Source organism: Zea mays, chromosome 8 (assembly GCF_902167145.1).
Source record: "Zea mays cultivar B73 chromosome 8, Zm-B73-REFERENCE-NAM-5.0, whole genome shotgun sequence".
Lineage (NCBI taxonomy): Eukaryota > Viridiplantae > Streptophyta > Magnoliopsida > Poales > Poaceae > Zea > Zea mays.
The window spans coordinates 23,259,803-23,276,889 of NC_050103.1; the positions used below are offsets into that span (position 1 = coordinate 23,259,803).

At 49.6% G+C, this 17,087-nt stretch overlaps 1 protein-coding gene across 1 annotated transcript; it reads right to left on the bottom strand.

Moving 5' to 3' along the window:
• Nucleotides 1-2,634: 2,634 nt before the first annotated feature.
• Nucleotides 2,635-17,043, bottom strand: LOC100274262 (uncharacterized). The gene is made up of 11 exons (NM_001148626.1): nucleotides 16,741-17,043; nucleotides 16,582-16,626; nucleotides 14,519-14,575; nucleotides 14,282-14,351; nucleotides 6,448-6,489; nucleotides 5,454-5,527; nucleotides 4,895-4,965; nucleotides 4,459-4,544; nucleotides 4,225-4,325; nucleotides 3,072-3,129; nucleotides 2,635-2,986 (listed from the first exon to the last, which is right to left on the bottom strand). Coding segments are annotated over exons 1-11 (816 nt in total). The 5' UTR covers nucleotides 16,951-17,043; the 3' UTR covers nucleotides 2,635-2,984.
• Nucleotides 17,044-17,087: the final 44 nt, after the last annotated feature.

The following is a 17,087-nucleotide window of genomic DNA, read 5'->3' on the forward strand; positions in this document are numbered from 1 at the left end:
TATAATGCACATAAAACGAATTTTAATTTGGGACGATATACTAAGTAAATTCCAATTCTTTTGAAAAATTGAAACGAAAGGATCCAAATGGCCCCTTAAACTATCTATGAAATGTATCCTTATAAGAAAAAAATTTAGAGATATAGATATTGGTATTATCTTTCTATTAATAAAACCATACTTAAGAAAAGCTTGACGTAGTTCAAATCCAACTTTTTTTTTGGTTCAAATCTAGAGAGGGGGTTACGCACTGGATAAGGAGGACAGGTAGAGAGATACGGAGGGAGGTCTGGGGGGAAGACCGAAGACCAGGAGGATGTTCCTCGAGATTGGAGGGCGCTGCAGGTGCAGGGCAGACAAGGCAGCAGGTTTTTCATTCTTTTTACCTTGGATTTTTGAGAGGCGCGCACATCAACCAGGGTGCCAAAGCTAGGTTTATAAAATCAAGAAAGAAAAAACATCGGGTCGAAGACCCGCGGTGAAAGCGGATTTTTTTTTAATCGGCGATTAAAGGCGGCGATCCGTCATGCACGCACATCCCCGCGTCGCCACGCCGGCCGCGCGCATTGGTGGAAAGAAAACTGCCCAGGCTCAACCTTGCTGCTTTTTTACTGACAGATACTGTAGACCGCTCGTCGGTTGGACTCGATTTGAACCAGGGCTTCCATGGTGCTGACTGCTGAGTTTTGAGCCTCAAACCAGAGCATCAGCCGCCGCATGTTCTAAAACTGTATTCGTTTTTCTTCCAAAACCAAGAGTGCTCGAATGAAATTCAATTTTTATTTTTACCTTGGCCTGTCAGAAGCTACTATGGGGCGTGTTCGGTTGGCTGCAAGCCGACACTGTTGCAGCTGTTTGGACTGCTGCAGCTGCAATCTATAGAGAGAAAAATACTGTAGAAGCCGCAGCCGCAGCCGGATTGCAGCCGCAGCAAGCCGCAGCGAACAAGCTAATGAACTTGGGTCACAGACGACACACAAGATTATAAAACGGATGTCCTGTTTTTTTTATTCGTTAGTAGCTCTGGCGCACACACACACACGTGTGATATATATTTATTAGGACTACATCAAATCAAATGCAAGCACGGTTCGCGGGGCCTCGCGCGCGAATATGCAAACGAATTCCATTATGAGGTCGCGGGTCCTTTCTTGTACACCCCATGATTCAGTGCTTGTTTCGGCGGTTAGTTCCTGGCCCCTCCAGTAATTGGGAACATCCTTATATAGTCTTTGTGGCAATGGCGCACACTAAGGCCATGGTTACATCTATGATTCTAACCGGGAACCCATTGGCACAGCAATGCCTTTGCGAGGAATCATGATCTAGGTTTTTCTTTCTTTTTGGTGAGCGTTCAACTAATATATTCTGGTAAAAAGAAATTCTAGAGAGAACTAATACACACAAAAAATACATTTCTTTCACACCAATAAGTGAGCCTAATGATTGTAGCCGTCGTCTCCAGAATCGTCGACTAAAAAAGCACCAGACATTTATGTTTGAATCTAACCAGAAAACGAACTGGCAGCCATTTATTGTTTTTCTTTTTTTTTTTGGTCCAACTGAGTAAGTATGCTGTACTTGGCAATGATGAGGTATTGGTACTAGAAAGTAGAAATACGGATACGGCGTACCCTACGTGTGGTCGGCCGAGCATCCAGCCCGGACCCTTTCAGGAGGAAAGTTGCAGGCTATCAGCTTGACAGCTGCAAGCCAACCCACTATTCAACACTGCTCCACATGGCGCTTGCCAAGACCACGCTTTCTCTCAAATCAAAACTCCAAAAGAGATCCTCCATGTTCTTCTTTCCTGTGACGAGAGGAGGCCAGGGATACCCCCATGCTTTGCCGAACATAAGAAAATGGAAAAGCTGGCCAAAGCTACAAAAGCTAGGGCTTGTCCTATCCCACTACCAACCACTTACTACCTGGGTCTGACGTGTCATGGCCTGGATATGCACGCCTTTTGTGTTCTCTAGACTATTCTAATAAACCAATAATCCACCCCCAACCCCAACCCCCCCCCCCCCCCCCCCCCCCCCCCCCCCCCCCCCCCCCCCCCCCCCCCCCCCCCCCCCCCCCCCCCCCCCCCCCCCCCCCCCCCCCCCCCCCCCCCCCCCCCCCCCCCCCCCCCCCCCCCCCCCCCCCCCCCCCCCCCCCCCCCCCCCCCCCCCCCCCCCCCCCCCCCCCCCCCCCCCCCCCCCCCCCCCCCCCCCCCCCCCCCCCCCCCCCCCCCCCCCCCCCCCCCCCCCCCCCCCCACCCCCAAGCCAGATGATCTTAGCAAGTGGGGCCCAGCTGTTGAACGTCCAACCTAACCCAGCTTTTGCACGGTAGTATTATTCTTAAATTTTCTAACACATCGCCAATCCTTCCTTTTACTAGGCAATCAGGCTTCTAAACAATAGCACCAAAACCAGACTTTTCCTCCACTTGATATAATGGTGGTGGCCATATCGAATGCTTTGGGGTTTTTTTAATTAGGGTAATCAGAGAGCACTAAGCATATTTAAGGCATAAATCAGCTAGGAAAAGCACCAGGCCTGGCAGACAACGAAATGGAACGGAGGGGAGCCAGGAAGACCTACCGTGCAGGCCACTAACACAAGAGAAAAAGGAGCGGAGGCGAACAAATTCCGGGACACCCCTGGCTCAGTGGAAGTGGATGCTGTCTGAATTGACTGCTGCTGCAGTCACAATGTGACAAAACATAGTCGGCAAATCATTACAGAAACCTCTGCATGGTAGTGAAATTCTATAATTCAGTATCAGACAGATTAGACAGAAATTGGTTGTGTGTGTGTGTGTGTGTTTTTCCGCCACAAAGTTTACTGGGCCTTAATTAAAAGGGAATAAGCAGTTCGCCGAATAATACAAGGCTCACGATACCCCCCTGAAGTGATTGCTGCTGACACACAGATGTCCGGTTCAGCGACAAAAAAGGGAGATGTCCCCATCCTTTGAGGCATATGGGATCGGTGTCAGATCCTGTGACAGGATGTATTTTGATCAACATATGTTACGTAGATGATGAAGTGAAAAGGACAGCGAAAGTCATCTCTGGCTGACTTACAGGTGGATAGGTATCCAATCAATCGTCTGTCGAGATCAAAATGCTGGCAAAGAAGTTTCTGCAAGACAAGACACAGGCACGATATTAACCATCACATAATTGGTTTTCATGCTGGGCCATTGAGAGTGACTCTATAGCTAACTGAAATTTCAGGAGTTGGATCATTGGCATGCTAAAAAGTTGGTCATCACAGTACTTTGATTGAGTACAGAGCCAGATAATCAACCCGGATGTAATGTCGAAACTAAAATGAAAGTGAACTGGAGTGTCAAACTGTATTTCTTCTTGTCTTCTTGCGTGGCGTTCTTTTTAGGCCATATTTCATTACGTAACTTCCACCTATTGCTTTTGTGTTTCCTCAACCCCACTACACAAACTATCTTATCTCCCAGCTACTTTTTCCATTACAGGATAATGGTTATCTGTTATCCGCCAATTAGAATAACCAGCCTCGCGCCCACGCCAATAGTATACTACCAAAAAATGCTTAGGGTTGTGTTTGGTTTGAGGGCAGGACAGAGTGTTGGTTTCGGGACATGTGGAATGGAACCATCCCCTGGATGGTATGTTCTCCTAAGATGCCGTCCCCAGGCGTCCATCAAAATCGGTCCAACCATCTTGTATTCTTGTTCCCTCCCGACGTCGTTATTGCTCTGTTCATGTTTCTTCTTCCACCTGCTTCAGTCCTTCATCCTTCGTGCACACCAGATGCTGTGCCTTGACACTGTGCCCCACCTCAAGCCCCCACTGCGCCCGGTGCAGGCCCCACAGTGCCCTGTGTAGAAACAGCAATGTCGAGGCAGCTTCTTGTTTGTGTCCCTTCCACTCCCTCAATCAAACAAGAAACAAGGATGACTCTATCCCTAGAACCAAACAAGCTATTCGGCTCATCCCACCCCAAAAACTAGGGACAGGACCATCCCATCCCTAGGTGTGTTCTGAAACCAAACGGACCCTTAAGCTCTTCAAATAGCATATATGAAAACTGATATATTTATATTTAGGTATATAGTTGTATAATTTTTAAGTAGCATTAACCCTTACCAAAGGACATGTTGATCAAAACATTACAGATAATATACACTCATGTAGATTGATCTATAAAAAGGGAAAAATACGATAAACCATGAGAACAAAAGGTGATGAAAATAACCTTAGTAACTTTTGGCACAAATACTTTTGATTCACTTGTGATTTCTGGAAACCGAGAAACTTCAGTCACCTTGTCAAACAATATGTAAGTGGGGAGATGATCTGTTCAAAGAAATCAAGTCAAGAGTTAATACTTGATAGAGCATATAAGACTGAAATTCAAGCGCTCCAAATCTCCAGCCCAAACAGATAATGGTAAACAATGAAGCAGATAAAATGAAGTCAAAAAATTTACCCCACATGGATATCCCAAACTTTGCTGCAGCATTTGGGAAATGCCCAAGGTCAATTGTTCCAAAAGAGATGTTCTTGTTGGAGTACCTGCATTAATAGAATATGCAAATGCAATTAATAGAAAAACATGAGTCACGCTATGTTCAGGACAAAAGGAAAGTACTCTGAAGTCTGAACAGTTTCGTAAAGTAACTTGGAGATATTGGTTGGGAAGCATAGATCAGTTAAATAGTGTATTTCAAGAGCAAATAATGGTCAGGTGGCATGTAACTGCATGGAAGAATGGCATGAAATTTTAATGCTTTTAGTTGAGTCTCAAACTCCCATCACGACAAGGAGATTTTGTTGTAGGATCTTAATACTACCTTACAGCACAGAATAGAAACTACACAAGGTAGTAAACACTAAAACAATCAGAAAATTCAATAAATACTTACACGATAGAAAGTTCAGGCAGAATGCTGCTTGCTTGTACACATTTTGCTGAAAATGAAGTTCGGAATTCTACCTGTTTGCATTGAAATAAAAATATCCAGTCATCAAAGAACCAGGGAAATTGAAACATACACCTAACTTTATGGGCAAGAAACTTTTGGGGCAATTCTTAAAAAAGAACCCCCTACAAGTTCCCTCACTAACCAAAAGAAATGAGAAGACTCCAAACTTCATAAGGTAGTCAGATTTTGATACCGTTGCTATCGAAGTAGACAAACTATATTTTTAATGATAGGCACTAAAGTTATATAGCAACTGTGTCTCTAAATCAAGTTGCGCAGTTGGGCAAGGAATTTAACTGGTTTCCATCAGCCCATCAAACCATATGAAATTCTTCTCAGGCTCCTCTAATCCTTCTATAAGATGAGAGTGACACATTTGTAACAATTGTAGGCACCTACAGGCTACAAGTCTTGACAAAATAGTAAAGCGGGCAGGAATGTACTGGAAATTTGGGAGATAACAATATTAGAATTCCATTAAAAACATGTACAGAAATACCAGCCAAAATCGTGATGTTGGCTCTTCAGTTAGCAAACTTTCAAGTTGCAATGGGGTCAAGTGATTTGAATGGCCTGCGTGAAAAGTAAAATATCAGTGCAACTGAGAGAAACAAAAGCAATGTTTGAATCTGGGTAGAAAACAAAGGATGGATACAAATCTTTCTGGACTAGGTAAGAAAATGACAAACAGTTTGTCTAACAAATAGATATGCTTTTCACATCTGTACTGGCAGTGTGTCAATATCTGATGCTGTTGCATTTTAGCTTTTAGTGTATACAGGAGCACAAACAGTTTATCCAAAGTAGTAAAGTACCAACATTTGCAATAATATTGTTGGTAATCCCAGTTAAATCAATTTATTTCGGGACAATCCAGTCTAGGAATATCACATTAAAAACTGGTAGATCTATTTGTGAACAGATATGCCTCATCAACTGCACTCAAAGTAACAGATAAGATAGATGATACCAACCAAAGTCCGCTTCACCCTTAATAAAGGACAGTGGACAGTGTTCCATTCAGTAAAGAACCACTTACCACCAAGGCCCCAATGCAAGCACTCAATCATATAAGCAGTCCATGATTTGTACAAGAGACGCTGAGAAAACTGATAATAAAAATGCCACATGCAGTGATTACCTAATGATTGATGTGCAACCGCTTACTTTACCAAATGTAAAACTTCTTATACTGGTATAACCCATCACAAAGCCATTAACTAGTAAGTTACAGATGCTTTTTTCGTTTGCGAAAGGTACATGTGCTTTAGTGTCTCATGGGATGTGTGGGTAAAAAAATTTAGCTAAAAACACATTAAGAACGAGCAACCCAAGGGTGCAACCAAAGATACAATCATACAAAATATTTATTAAAAGCATAGTATCCAACACTTAAGAATACAGTTCTCAGCTGTCAAAGAGTTACATATAAACATTCTATTAATATAAGACATGCACTTATAATATTCTATACCCAATATGAGCATACATACCTAGGCCATCATAAGGTGGCTGTTGAGCTACAGCATATATAACTGCAAAAGGAAAGAAAAATAAACAAAGTTACGTCGAGTCCAAAATATATAAACATTTGAGAAAGGAGAGTAAATGAAGCAGTTGAGAACTTGAGATTAGCATCATTCAGCTAAGGGGGTATCTCAATTGCTGCCAACCAATTATTGTATTTACATGATATAAAGTGAGGGCATAGTGTTAGCGTATGTGTATATGGGCCAGGCCCACTAGGGTTCTATACCCTGTAGCTGCTAGGGTTTCTCTGTACTATTCACTCTATCACATGGTATCAGCCGGTCCTCCCTCCAGCCGCCGCCCACCCCCATCCTCCATAGCGGGCCAGCCGCCGCCCCCTACCCTCTTCCCCAACGCCGGTGAGGCCTTTCCTCCTCTTCCTCTCTCCTCCCGCGCCGCTCTGGCGCCCACGGCCGGCGCGCCACCGGGTTTTCCCGGGCCCACGGCGCTCGTCTCTCCCGCCGCCGGGCATCCCCACCCCTCCGGCGAACCCCATCCTGACCGCAGCTGCGCCGTCGGGCCTTGCTGCACCTCTGGCGCCCTGTCTCCCCATGGACGGCGTGCCGCCGGGGCCTGCCGCCCCTCCGGCGGCCCTTCCCTCTACGGCAGGGGCGCTGCCGTGGCCCCCTTTTCCCTGCCGCCCTTCCCTCCTACAGGCAGCACGCCGCCGGCTGTCGTTCCACCCCCCGCGGCCCATTTCTCCGGTCCTGCGCACCCCATCGCTGCTCCCAGCGCGCCATCGGGGCACGCCTTCGTCCTCACCACTGCGCTGCCCCCCCATCGTCGAGCCACCTCCGCCGACGCCAATCAAATCCCCCACCCTCGCGGCCGCCTCTGGCCCCGACGCGTCTCGACCAGCTCTTGCGTTCTCCCTGCCGAATGCCGCCCTGCTTCGCTCCCAGCTGCTGGCGCCGGGCTTTCCACATATTCCACTCGACACGACTGGCGGGACCCCCGTGCGTGGCTGCCCCCTGCCGACCACTATCTACAGTCAGCTGCCCGCCATCACCTCCTCCCTGCGCGCTCCTTCGGATGACGCTGCTGCCCTTCTCGCTGCCACCCGGGCGGCCGTTACAGCTGCTCGCCAGCGGGCCTAAGACACCGCCCGCGCCCTTGAGCAGGAGCAGGCAGTTGTCGACGCCATCGAGCGCCAGTACGCCGAGACCTACTGCCGTCTCGCCGGCAAGGGCGTGTCGGATGGTTCCCCCACATCCGCTCACCACAGCGCCGACACCTTCGAGCCCGCGCCCGCCCCGGCCTCCACCCTTCGCGCTTCTCTTCACACTCAGGCAGCGGCCCTCACCAGCATCCGGGCAACCGTCACCGACGTTCTTGCTCCAGACTCCACTCAGTACCCCCGGTGGCGCGATCAGGTCCTGCAGACCCTTCGTCGGTACGCCCTCGCCGACCACGTCCTCTCAGCGGTCCCTGACCCGTCAGAGGATTGGCTTCTGATGACGAGGTGGTGCTCTCCTGGATCCACGACACCCTCACGGCCGAACTTCAGGACATCGTTCGTGTGCCGGACGATACTGCTCACCGGATCTGGGGTGCCCTTGAGGCTCAGTTCCTTGGCCACCGCCAGACTCGGATCCTATACCTCGAGACCGCCTTCCGTCAGCTGCTCAGGGCGATCTCTCTGTGGACGAGTCCTGTCGTCAGATGAAGACGGTGGCAGACACTCTCCGCACCCTCGGCGCCCCTAGCCCCCCATTACCGACGAGTGCCTCGTGCTCAACCTCCTCCGCGGCTTGAGCCCTCGCTTCGATCGTGTGATGCCCATCCTCACCCGCATGAAGCCTTTTCCCACCTTTGCGGAGACCAAGAACGATCTGCTTCTCGAGGAGCTTCGCCTCTCCGCCACTGCTACCGTCGCCCCCGCCACGGCGCTCTACAGCGCCCCTTGGGCTTCCCCCTCTGCCTCCGAGGGAGGGGGGGTTCCTCTTCAACGCACTCCGGTCCCCCGCCGCCTGGAGCTCTTCGGCAACCTACTGGCTCCGGGGGGCGCGGTCGTGGTCGCGGCCGTGGTCGCAAGAGGACGCAGTGGCACGACGGGCGGCCGAGGGCATTCTCCGAGTGGTTCCCAGTGGCCATCCTTCTACAACCTGTGGACTGGCACCATCCACATGTGGCCCGGGCCGTCCGCGGGTGCCTCGGCCCCTCGCCCCGCCACCCCTCAACAGGTTCTCTTTGCCGCTCCACCTCCGGCAGCGCCCTCGGCACCTCCCCAACCTCAGCAGGGGCTCCTTCCCCTTCCAGGGCCTCCGGCCCCACCCGTGTGGGGGCCTTGGACCAATGGGTGGGACACGCAGTCTCTCGCCGACTCCTTCTCCACAATGACGTTGGCCCCACCCACCTCGGTCTCTAACTGGGTGGCTGACTCCGGTGCTTCCTACCACACCACCCCGGACGCAGGTTTTCTGTCTTCCACCTCCCCCCCCCCCACACCCCTCCCTTCCTCCATCGTGGTTGGAAACGGCTCTGTCCTTCCCGTCACCTCAATAGGTGACGCGGTCCTTCCCGGTCCTTTCCGTTTATCCAACGTTCTTGTTGCTCCCCATATCATTCAAAATCTTCTCTCCGTCCGTCAGTTCACTACTGACAACTCTTGTTCCATGGAATTTGACCCGTTTGGTTTTTTGTGAAGGATCTTGCCACCAGGACCCTTCTCGCTCGGTGTGACAGCCCCAGACCGCTCTACGCACTTTGCCTGCCTGCTTCCACTACACCGACCTCTGCCCCACGTGTTCTTGCAGCAGTTGCCTCTTCTGTGACTTGGCATCGCCGTCTCGGTCACCCCGGTCGTGATGTGATGTCCAAGCTCTCCAGCATCACCTCTGGTTCAGGTTATAGGGGATCTTTTGAGCACCTCTGTCATGCTTGTCAGTTAGGTCGCCATCTTAGGCTTCCCTTCCCCATCTCCTCTTCTAGAGCAGCAGGCATTTTTTATCTAATACACTGTGATGTATGGACATCCCCTGTAATAAGCATTTCTGGTTGTAAGTATTATTTACTCATTCTCGATGACTTCTCGCATTATCTATGGACTTTTCCTTTACGTCAAAAGTCCGACACTTATCCCACCTTGTCTCACTTCTTCGCTTGGGTCTCCACACAGTTTAGTTGCACCATCCGGAGCATCCAATGTGACAACGGGCGCGAGTTCTATAACAATGCATCACGTGACTTCTTCCTCTCTCGTGGCGTCCATCTCCGCATGTCTTGCCCCTACACGTCTCCCCAGAACGGCCGGGCTGAGCATATGATTCGCAAGACGAACGATGTCATGCGCTCTCTACTCTTCCAGGCTTCCCTTCCCGCTCGTTACTGGGCTGAGGCCCTCGCCACTACCACCTACCTTCTCAACCGTCTCCCCACCGAGGCGGTTGCCCACCCCGCCCCTTACTTCGCTCTCTTCGGCATCCATCCCTCTTACGACCATCTTCGTGTCTTCGGGTGCGCTTGCTACCCCAATCTCGCTTCCACTGCTCCTCATAAGCTTGCCCCTCGCTCCACGCGTTGTGTCTTCCTCGGTTACTCTCCCGACCATAAGGGTTATCGGTGTCTTGACCTCGCCTCCCACCCCCGCACTGCCACGTGCGGCCTCGGCGCCCTCTGCGCCGCCCTCCCCCGCACAGCCACGTGCGGCCTCGGCGTTCCCGGAGTCACCTCGCGCGGCCCTGCCTGCGCCGCTCTCCCCCGCATAGCCACGTGCGGCCTCGGCGTCCCCTCTGTCGCCTCGTGCGGCCCCACCGTCTCCCACACAGCCCAGTGCGGCACCGGCGCCTTCCGCTCCACCACACATCGCTCCGTCGTCGCGCTACACCGACCCCATCCAAACATACCAGCGTCGTGGTCAACGCGGTACCCCGGCTCGTACTCGCGCCGAGGCCCCGACCTATCACCCCGTCGTCGTCCACCGCGATCCTCGACACATCCACCCTATGGTCACCCGCCGCGCGGCCGGTGTCCTTCGGACACCTGATCGCCTGATTCTCTCCGCGACCTCCTCTTCAGCTCTTCCGTCGGTACCACGACTGTCCGTGGTGCGCTTGCCGAACCACAGTGGCGGCGCGCCATGGAAGCGGAGTACGAGGCCCTTCAGGCTAACCACACCTGGGACCTGGTGCCTTCTCCACCTGGCGCCAACGTGGTCACCGGAAAATGGATCTTCAAGCTGAAACTGCACGCGACGGGTCCCTAGAGCGGTACAAGGCCTGTTATGTGCTCCGGGGCTTCACCCAATGCCCTGGGGTCGACTACGACGAGACCTTGAGTCCGGTGGTCAAGCCTGCCACCATCCGGACTGTTCTGACTCTGGCCCTGTCCAGGAACTGGCCGGTCCATCAACTCGACGTGACGAACGCCTTCCTCCACGGCACCCTGACGGAGACGATTTGTTGCACCCAGCCCGTTGGGTTTTACGACCCTGCTCACCCCAACTTGGTCTGCAAGCTCAACAAGTCCCTCTACGGCCTCAAACAGGCCCCCCGGGCTTGGTACAGTCGCTTCGCCACCTTCTTGTGTTCGCAGGGTTTCGTCGAGGCCAAGTCGGACACGTCCCTGTTCATCCTTCGTCACGGTCCGGATACAGCGTACCTCCTCCTCTACGTCGACGACATCGTCCTCACCGCCTCCTCCCCTGAGCTTCTGCGTTGCATCATCTCCTGCCTCCATCAGGAGTTTGCGATGAAGGATCTAAGGACACTCCACCACTTCCTGGGGATCACCGTCGAGCGTCGTCCCCAGGGCCTGTTCCTCCACCAGCGGCAGTACACCGTCGACATCCTTGAACGCGCTGGCATGGCTGACTGCAAGCCCTGCGCGACCCCGGTGGATACGCAGGGCAAACTCTCCGCCGCCGGCCCCCCGGTCGCCGATCCAACCGGCTACCGTAGTATTGCCGGGGCCCTTTAGTACCTCATCTTCACCAGGCCCGACATCGCCTACGCCGTCCAGCAGGTGTGCCTCCAAATGCACGACACTCGGGAGCCACATCTCACCGCGATGAAGCGGATCCTACAGTACTTGCGGGGCACTCTTGACTTTGGGCTCCTTCTACGCCGGTCCTCCGCCACGGAACTTACGTCGTGTTCCTCGGCAACAACCTCGTCTCCTGGTCGTCGAAGCGCCAGCCAGTTGTCTCTCGCTCTAGCGCCGAGGCCAAGTATCGCGTCGTGGCCAACGGCGTGGCTGAGGCGGTTTGGCTCCGTCAGCTGCTCCATGAGCTCAACAGCCCGCTGGCCACGAGCACCCTGGTCTTCTGCGACAACATCAGCGCCGTCTACCTCTCCACCAACCCCGTCTAACACCAGCGCACGAAGCATGTCGAAATCGACCTCCACTTCGTCCGCGAACGGGTCGCCTGTGGAGCTGTTCGCGTTCTTCACGTCCCGACCACCTCCCAGTTCGCCGATGTCTTCATCAAGGGGCTTCCGTCGGTGGTGTTCACGGAGTTTCGATCCGATCTCAACATCTGCAGTGGCTAGAGTTTCGACTGCGGGGGGTGTTAGCGTATGTGTATATGGGCCAGGCCCACTAGGGTTCTATACCCTGTAGCTGCTAGGGTTTCTCTGTACTATTCACTCTATCACACATAGTACTCTGAGTTCTGTTATCAGAACCTAATAACCATTTTATCAATAAGCAGGTGACTAGAGAAATAATGAAAGGTAAGGAGGAACAAGTAGCTAATCCACATCCAGCACATCCCACATCTAGGGGTGATAATGGATCACGATTCAAATGTCTCTACACAATTTATTTGAGCTCTTAACTAATTTTAGTTCAAAAATGAATAGAAATAGAGTCCGACCCTAATCTAATCCGATCCTTAAATTCTATAGTGTAAAATTTAGAGCTCATTACCACCCCTACCCACATCAACTGTAAGAAGACTATTATTGAACTTCGTGCTTTCCAGTATGCTAGTATAAGACATCTTATAACAAAAGCATGCAGTTCACATGGGTTTAATGGAGCACCTATGGTTCTAGATTAAGAGGTCATCAATGCAACCATCTCTAAAAATAATTACTCTGCTTCGAGATAGAAGGTATAGGGCTTGTTTGTTTCAACTTTTTCTAACGAGCTTTTCTGAGAATCTGGTTGTGGGGAGAATCTAATTGTGGGGAGAATCTAGTTGTGGGGAGAATCTGAGTATCGTGGGGATTACATGTGGAGGAAGATGAAGGGGTTCATAGGGTTTAGGATCTAGGAAGTGACAGGTTCCTTCTATCGCGACGATTCAGCCGAGTGTGCGTGTACGTTGATTTTAGACGGTTTTCACCAAAGCGATTCTCATATAAGCAGGCTGAAAAGTTGGGCATTTGGCAGTCCGCAACAGCTTCTAGTGGCAGAATCAGCAAAATAGCTAAAACAAACAGGGCAACAGGCCAATAGTATAGTTGTTGAGTTCAGTAGCATATAGTGGTTGTTGTAACGTCTTGATCTTGGGTGTACAAATTTATTGAGAAGTGAGAATCGTAAGTTAAGAAATTACGTTTTAAGTATAATCATTAAGCAAGTAAGTATGAGATCGAGGGAAAGAGTCAGACACCTTACTCGCGCTCTGATCGGGGGCACAACATTCTATTAGTTGCGGCTCCCTTTCACACCGTGTATATAAAAACAAGGAAAGGGCCATCTCACGAACCAGCGTTCGTCATAACCCTTCATCACACATACACCAAGATCCGATCTATCTCTATGTTTAGTGAAAGAAAGGCCGCTGCCGTCATGTTAACCGCTCCTAGCACACCAAAATTTGACCTAATAGCATCCTCCCAAAACCCCGAAGGTATAATCATATGTTCTACCATTTACTAGTGGCTAGGGCTATGAGCTAAGTTCATTAGAACTCTAAGAGAAACCAACTCTCCATAGATAATCTCTTCTCTCCTAATGGAGTGATGGGGTACATAATTTTCCATAATTTCATGAAGGAAATCCAGAGCTCCAATCTAAACAGTTTGTCATGGGTATCAGGTAATTAGGGCCTACACCCCAGGCCAATGATTTCAAGTCGTCCGACTAATCGCGATTAATCGCGATTAGTCGGGCTGGTCGGTAATTAGTACACGATTTGCTGGACGACTCGACCAGACAACCTAGTCGTCTTGGTCGTCCGACTAATCGTCGACTAGGGCGACTAGTCGTCCGACTTATGTGTCCTGGTCGTCCCGGCTAGGGTTTAGTTATTGAGCCTTTTTTAGCCCATCTACAGTCACTGCACGTCTCCTCTCCTCTCCTATTATAACCTACCCGCCAACAGTCTCTGGCTCTCTGCACGTCTCCTCTCCTCTCTTGCACCGCCCCTGCAGTCCTGGACTTTGATTGCCGACGGCTACAACACCCTGCGTCCCTGCCCCTTCTCCTGGAGTCCTGCAGCCTGCTGCACTACTGCAGTCTCTAATTTATATAATGTATGCACTACTACAGTCTCTAATTTATATAATGTATACATGTATATTTATATATATACCTATATAAGTATAGCTACTAGTGTAGGACGACCAGGGACCGACTAGGACCAACTAGGAGTCGACTAGTCGCCTAGTCGTCGCCTAATCGCGACTAGTTGCCTAGTCGGTCCCAGGGTTCGACCAGGCGACTAGGCGACTTGAAATCATTGCCCCAGGCATCCCTCAGGGTAGCTATCTGGACACAAACTTCACAGATCCATTTATTCAGGAGAAGACTGAATTAATTACACAGTCTATGGATACAAGTTCAGATATGCTGGTTAATAATCAGATTGATAAATATCATGTGCCATCTGTGATAAAAAAAACATACCAAGAAATCCCAGAAAGTAGGCAAAGGCCAGCCACCAATCAATAACCAAAGTAACTGCCAGCAATAAACCCTACAACGTGAGGGGGAAAGAAAAAGGAATTACATTGTCAATTCCACAAATAATAGCTGCAGTATTGAAACAAGATGCTCTACAGTCTACAGTAACCACAAGATTATTATTTTATTTGGGATCAATGACAATAGATAAGAAAATAGGATCATCCCACATCAACAAACCTTCGCATAAAGCAACGAGTCAGCAATTACTGCTTCCCAGGTTTCCTCTTTCACAATCTGCTGAGCATTAACAATTTAATTTAATTAGTAAGAGCATCTCCAACAAGGTGCCTTATAAAAATGCCCTATAAACTAAAAATGATGATGTTTTAATTTAAATGATTTAGGTCATCATATAAAAGTTGAACTCCAACAATAAAGCCTCAAACGAGATAAATAACTGAAATTGGATAACTTCCTCCCGCCATCATCCTATATGAACTCTACAGTATATGTACTACAGCGATCTTGATTTTATGATCTGCGATCCTCTTGTTAATCCTGATTTCCTGACAACAGCCTCCTCAGTGTTGAACACAAATGCTGTAGTTGGTTGGTCAGCAAAGGTACTGCCAGGCAGGTTTCCCACGCCAATGATTTGTAGACTACTTGGAACTCCAGGGCAGCAGTTCACCGATGTTTACAAATAAAAACAATGGCATAATTAGATACTTGCAACTCCAGATCAGCTGCCATTCTCATTATTATAACCTGTAACTATTCAGTTAACTCATACCATCTTGACGTAATTAGATATAAAAATCTGACATGATGTCTGCCCCCCCCCCCTCCAAAAAGCTGAAGGAAGACTATGTAAAAAATCTAATCTCCACCAGCGAAAACACATAAGATCTGAATAACAAAAGGCGATGTAAAAGCAGATCATGTTCAGAACCAGTACAACGCATGACAAACATGAGCAGCAACAAGATAGAGCAACCAACTCTGCACACAAAATAGAGCAATCAACACATTATTTTCCAGGTGGTGAAGCTCCATGCCTGGCTGTTGGGACTTCGGCAAGGCCCGCGGGGGTTGGCACTCCTGCAGGGCCCTGGAGCGGCAGCAACATGATGGCTTGAGGGGCGACGACCCATTGCCGCTGCTTAGCGGCGCCCCATGGCCGGTGTCAGGGGCGGCGGAAGGCGTCTTCTGCTGGTGGCTTTGGACATGGGCAGCGCGAGAGTCCAGACCTGGGCTAGGAGAAGGGAGGGCCGGTTCTATGCGACGGGGAAGAGTTCCATGAATGTTTAGTTGGGTAGAACGCAAGGACGAGGCAGCCCAAGAAGTGCAATATATCTATGGCACTTTAACTGTTGCCCTATATCTTTTTGACATTTTTTGTTAAAATAAGGCACGATTGAAGTACTTTTTTTAGAAAAAGCCCTATATTTTAATTTGAGGCACTCATTTAGGTCACTGTTGGAGATGCTGTAAAACATACATCATCACGAGCTTTTACACAATCATCAAGCCATACCAAAATAGACTCCAAAATAAATATTGTGATAATCTGATTGTGCATTTGAGCATGTGGAGAACGAAGCACAAAAATAATAAAAATCCACCTAGGAAAATTTCTTTTCTTACGAATCAATGTGGAACTTCAGCAATGAACATTCCTCGAGCATGCAAATAATCCACTTCGAGCAAAGAAAAAAAGATAAGGTGTACTTGGGACTCTATGCATATTTGCCATAAATATGGAGAAGTATCACACAAGGAATAGCAAGAAATTCCTATAGTGTGTGGATAATCGACTTCTAATGGCAAAAAGATAAAGGCACAAGCAAATCTATATGCATATTTGCAATAAGAGAAAGTATCCCACAAGGAATAGCATAACATTGTCTCTCACATACCAACCTGCATTGCTATTACTTCAACGAATCTTGCATCTTTCAATATGATGCAATCTAACCTCATAGCAAACCTAATTCTACCACAAAAGCAATCCATGCAATCGCCTAACAATGTGACCCTTTTGTTTTAAAATTTACTGAGACATCAAGTTTAACATCTCAAGTCGCAGGTTGACTGGTTTATAAAATGCAAAAGATAGAAGAAACACCCAAAGTCCTTATCCGTGTAACATAACAAATATGAAGGCACGCATAACAGCATTGCAATCCACGTTTTAGAGCAACAGAACAGCTACTCCCACCAATTTTAACACCAAATCCAAGCATGCTACTCAGAAAATAAGCTCGCAATAGAATTCTAGCTGGAATTGATCATCACACCTTCACTACGAAGAGCACCAGGAACACGAGCACTGCCTGGATCTCCTGCAAAACCAAGCACATCAACACCGATTCGCATGAGCGGATGAGCCAACACAACTCAACAACCAACCGAATGACACGATCCGGATCGGGCACACGGGGATCTCCGAAGCTTACCCTACGGAGGAGGCGGTCGTGGAGCTCCCCTCCGTCGTCGGCGGAGAGCGCCGCGCTGCGGGCCGCAAAGTAAGAGAAGAAGGCGAGGAGATGCAGGAAGTAGTAGGGCTCAGAGATGGCAGCGTCTAGCCACGGGAACGGGTGGCCCTGCCCCGCCGCGCCGCCGCTTGCCGCCGGCGCAGACGCCTCCGTCGCCGTCGCGACCTCCATTTTACGAGCGACAAGGAGCCTGGCGTATTCTTAATTTCTTCATCGCCTTCGAGTAGAGCCGAGAATCAAAACGCCAGCACTCCGACATGTGGGACCTGTAAAGTTCTAGGGTCCACATGTTGGTGACACAAGCGTTC

What these genes read in the sequence shown, in the direction of transcription:
- LOC100274262 (NM_001148626.1), bottom strand. Translation starts at nt 16,950, where the DNA reads ATGGAGGTCGCGACGGCGACGGAGGCGTCTGCGCCGGCGGCAAGCGGC. An exon ending in ACGACCGCCTCCTCCGTAGG is followed by an intron (nt 16,627 to 16,740) that starts GTAAGCTTCGGA and finishes TTGGTTTTGCAG; the next exon opens with GAGATCCAGGCAGTGCTCGT. An exon ending in GCCACCTTATGATGGCCTAG is followed by an intron (nt 5,528 to 6,447) that starts GTATGTATGCTC and finishes CTTTTCACGCAG; the next exon opens with GCCATTCAAATCACTTGACC.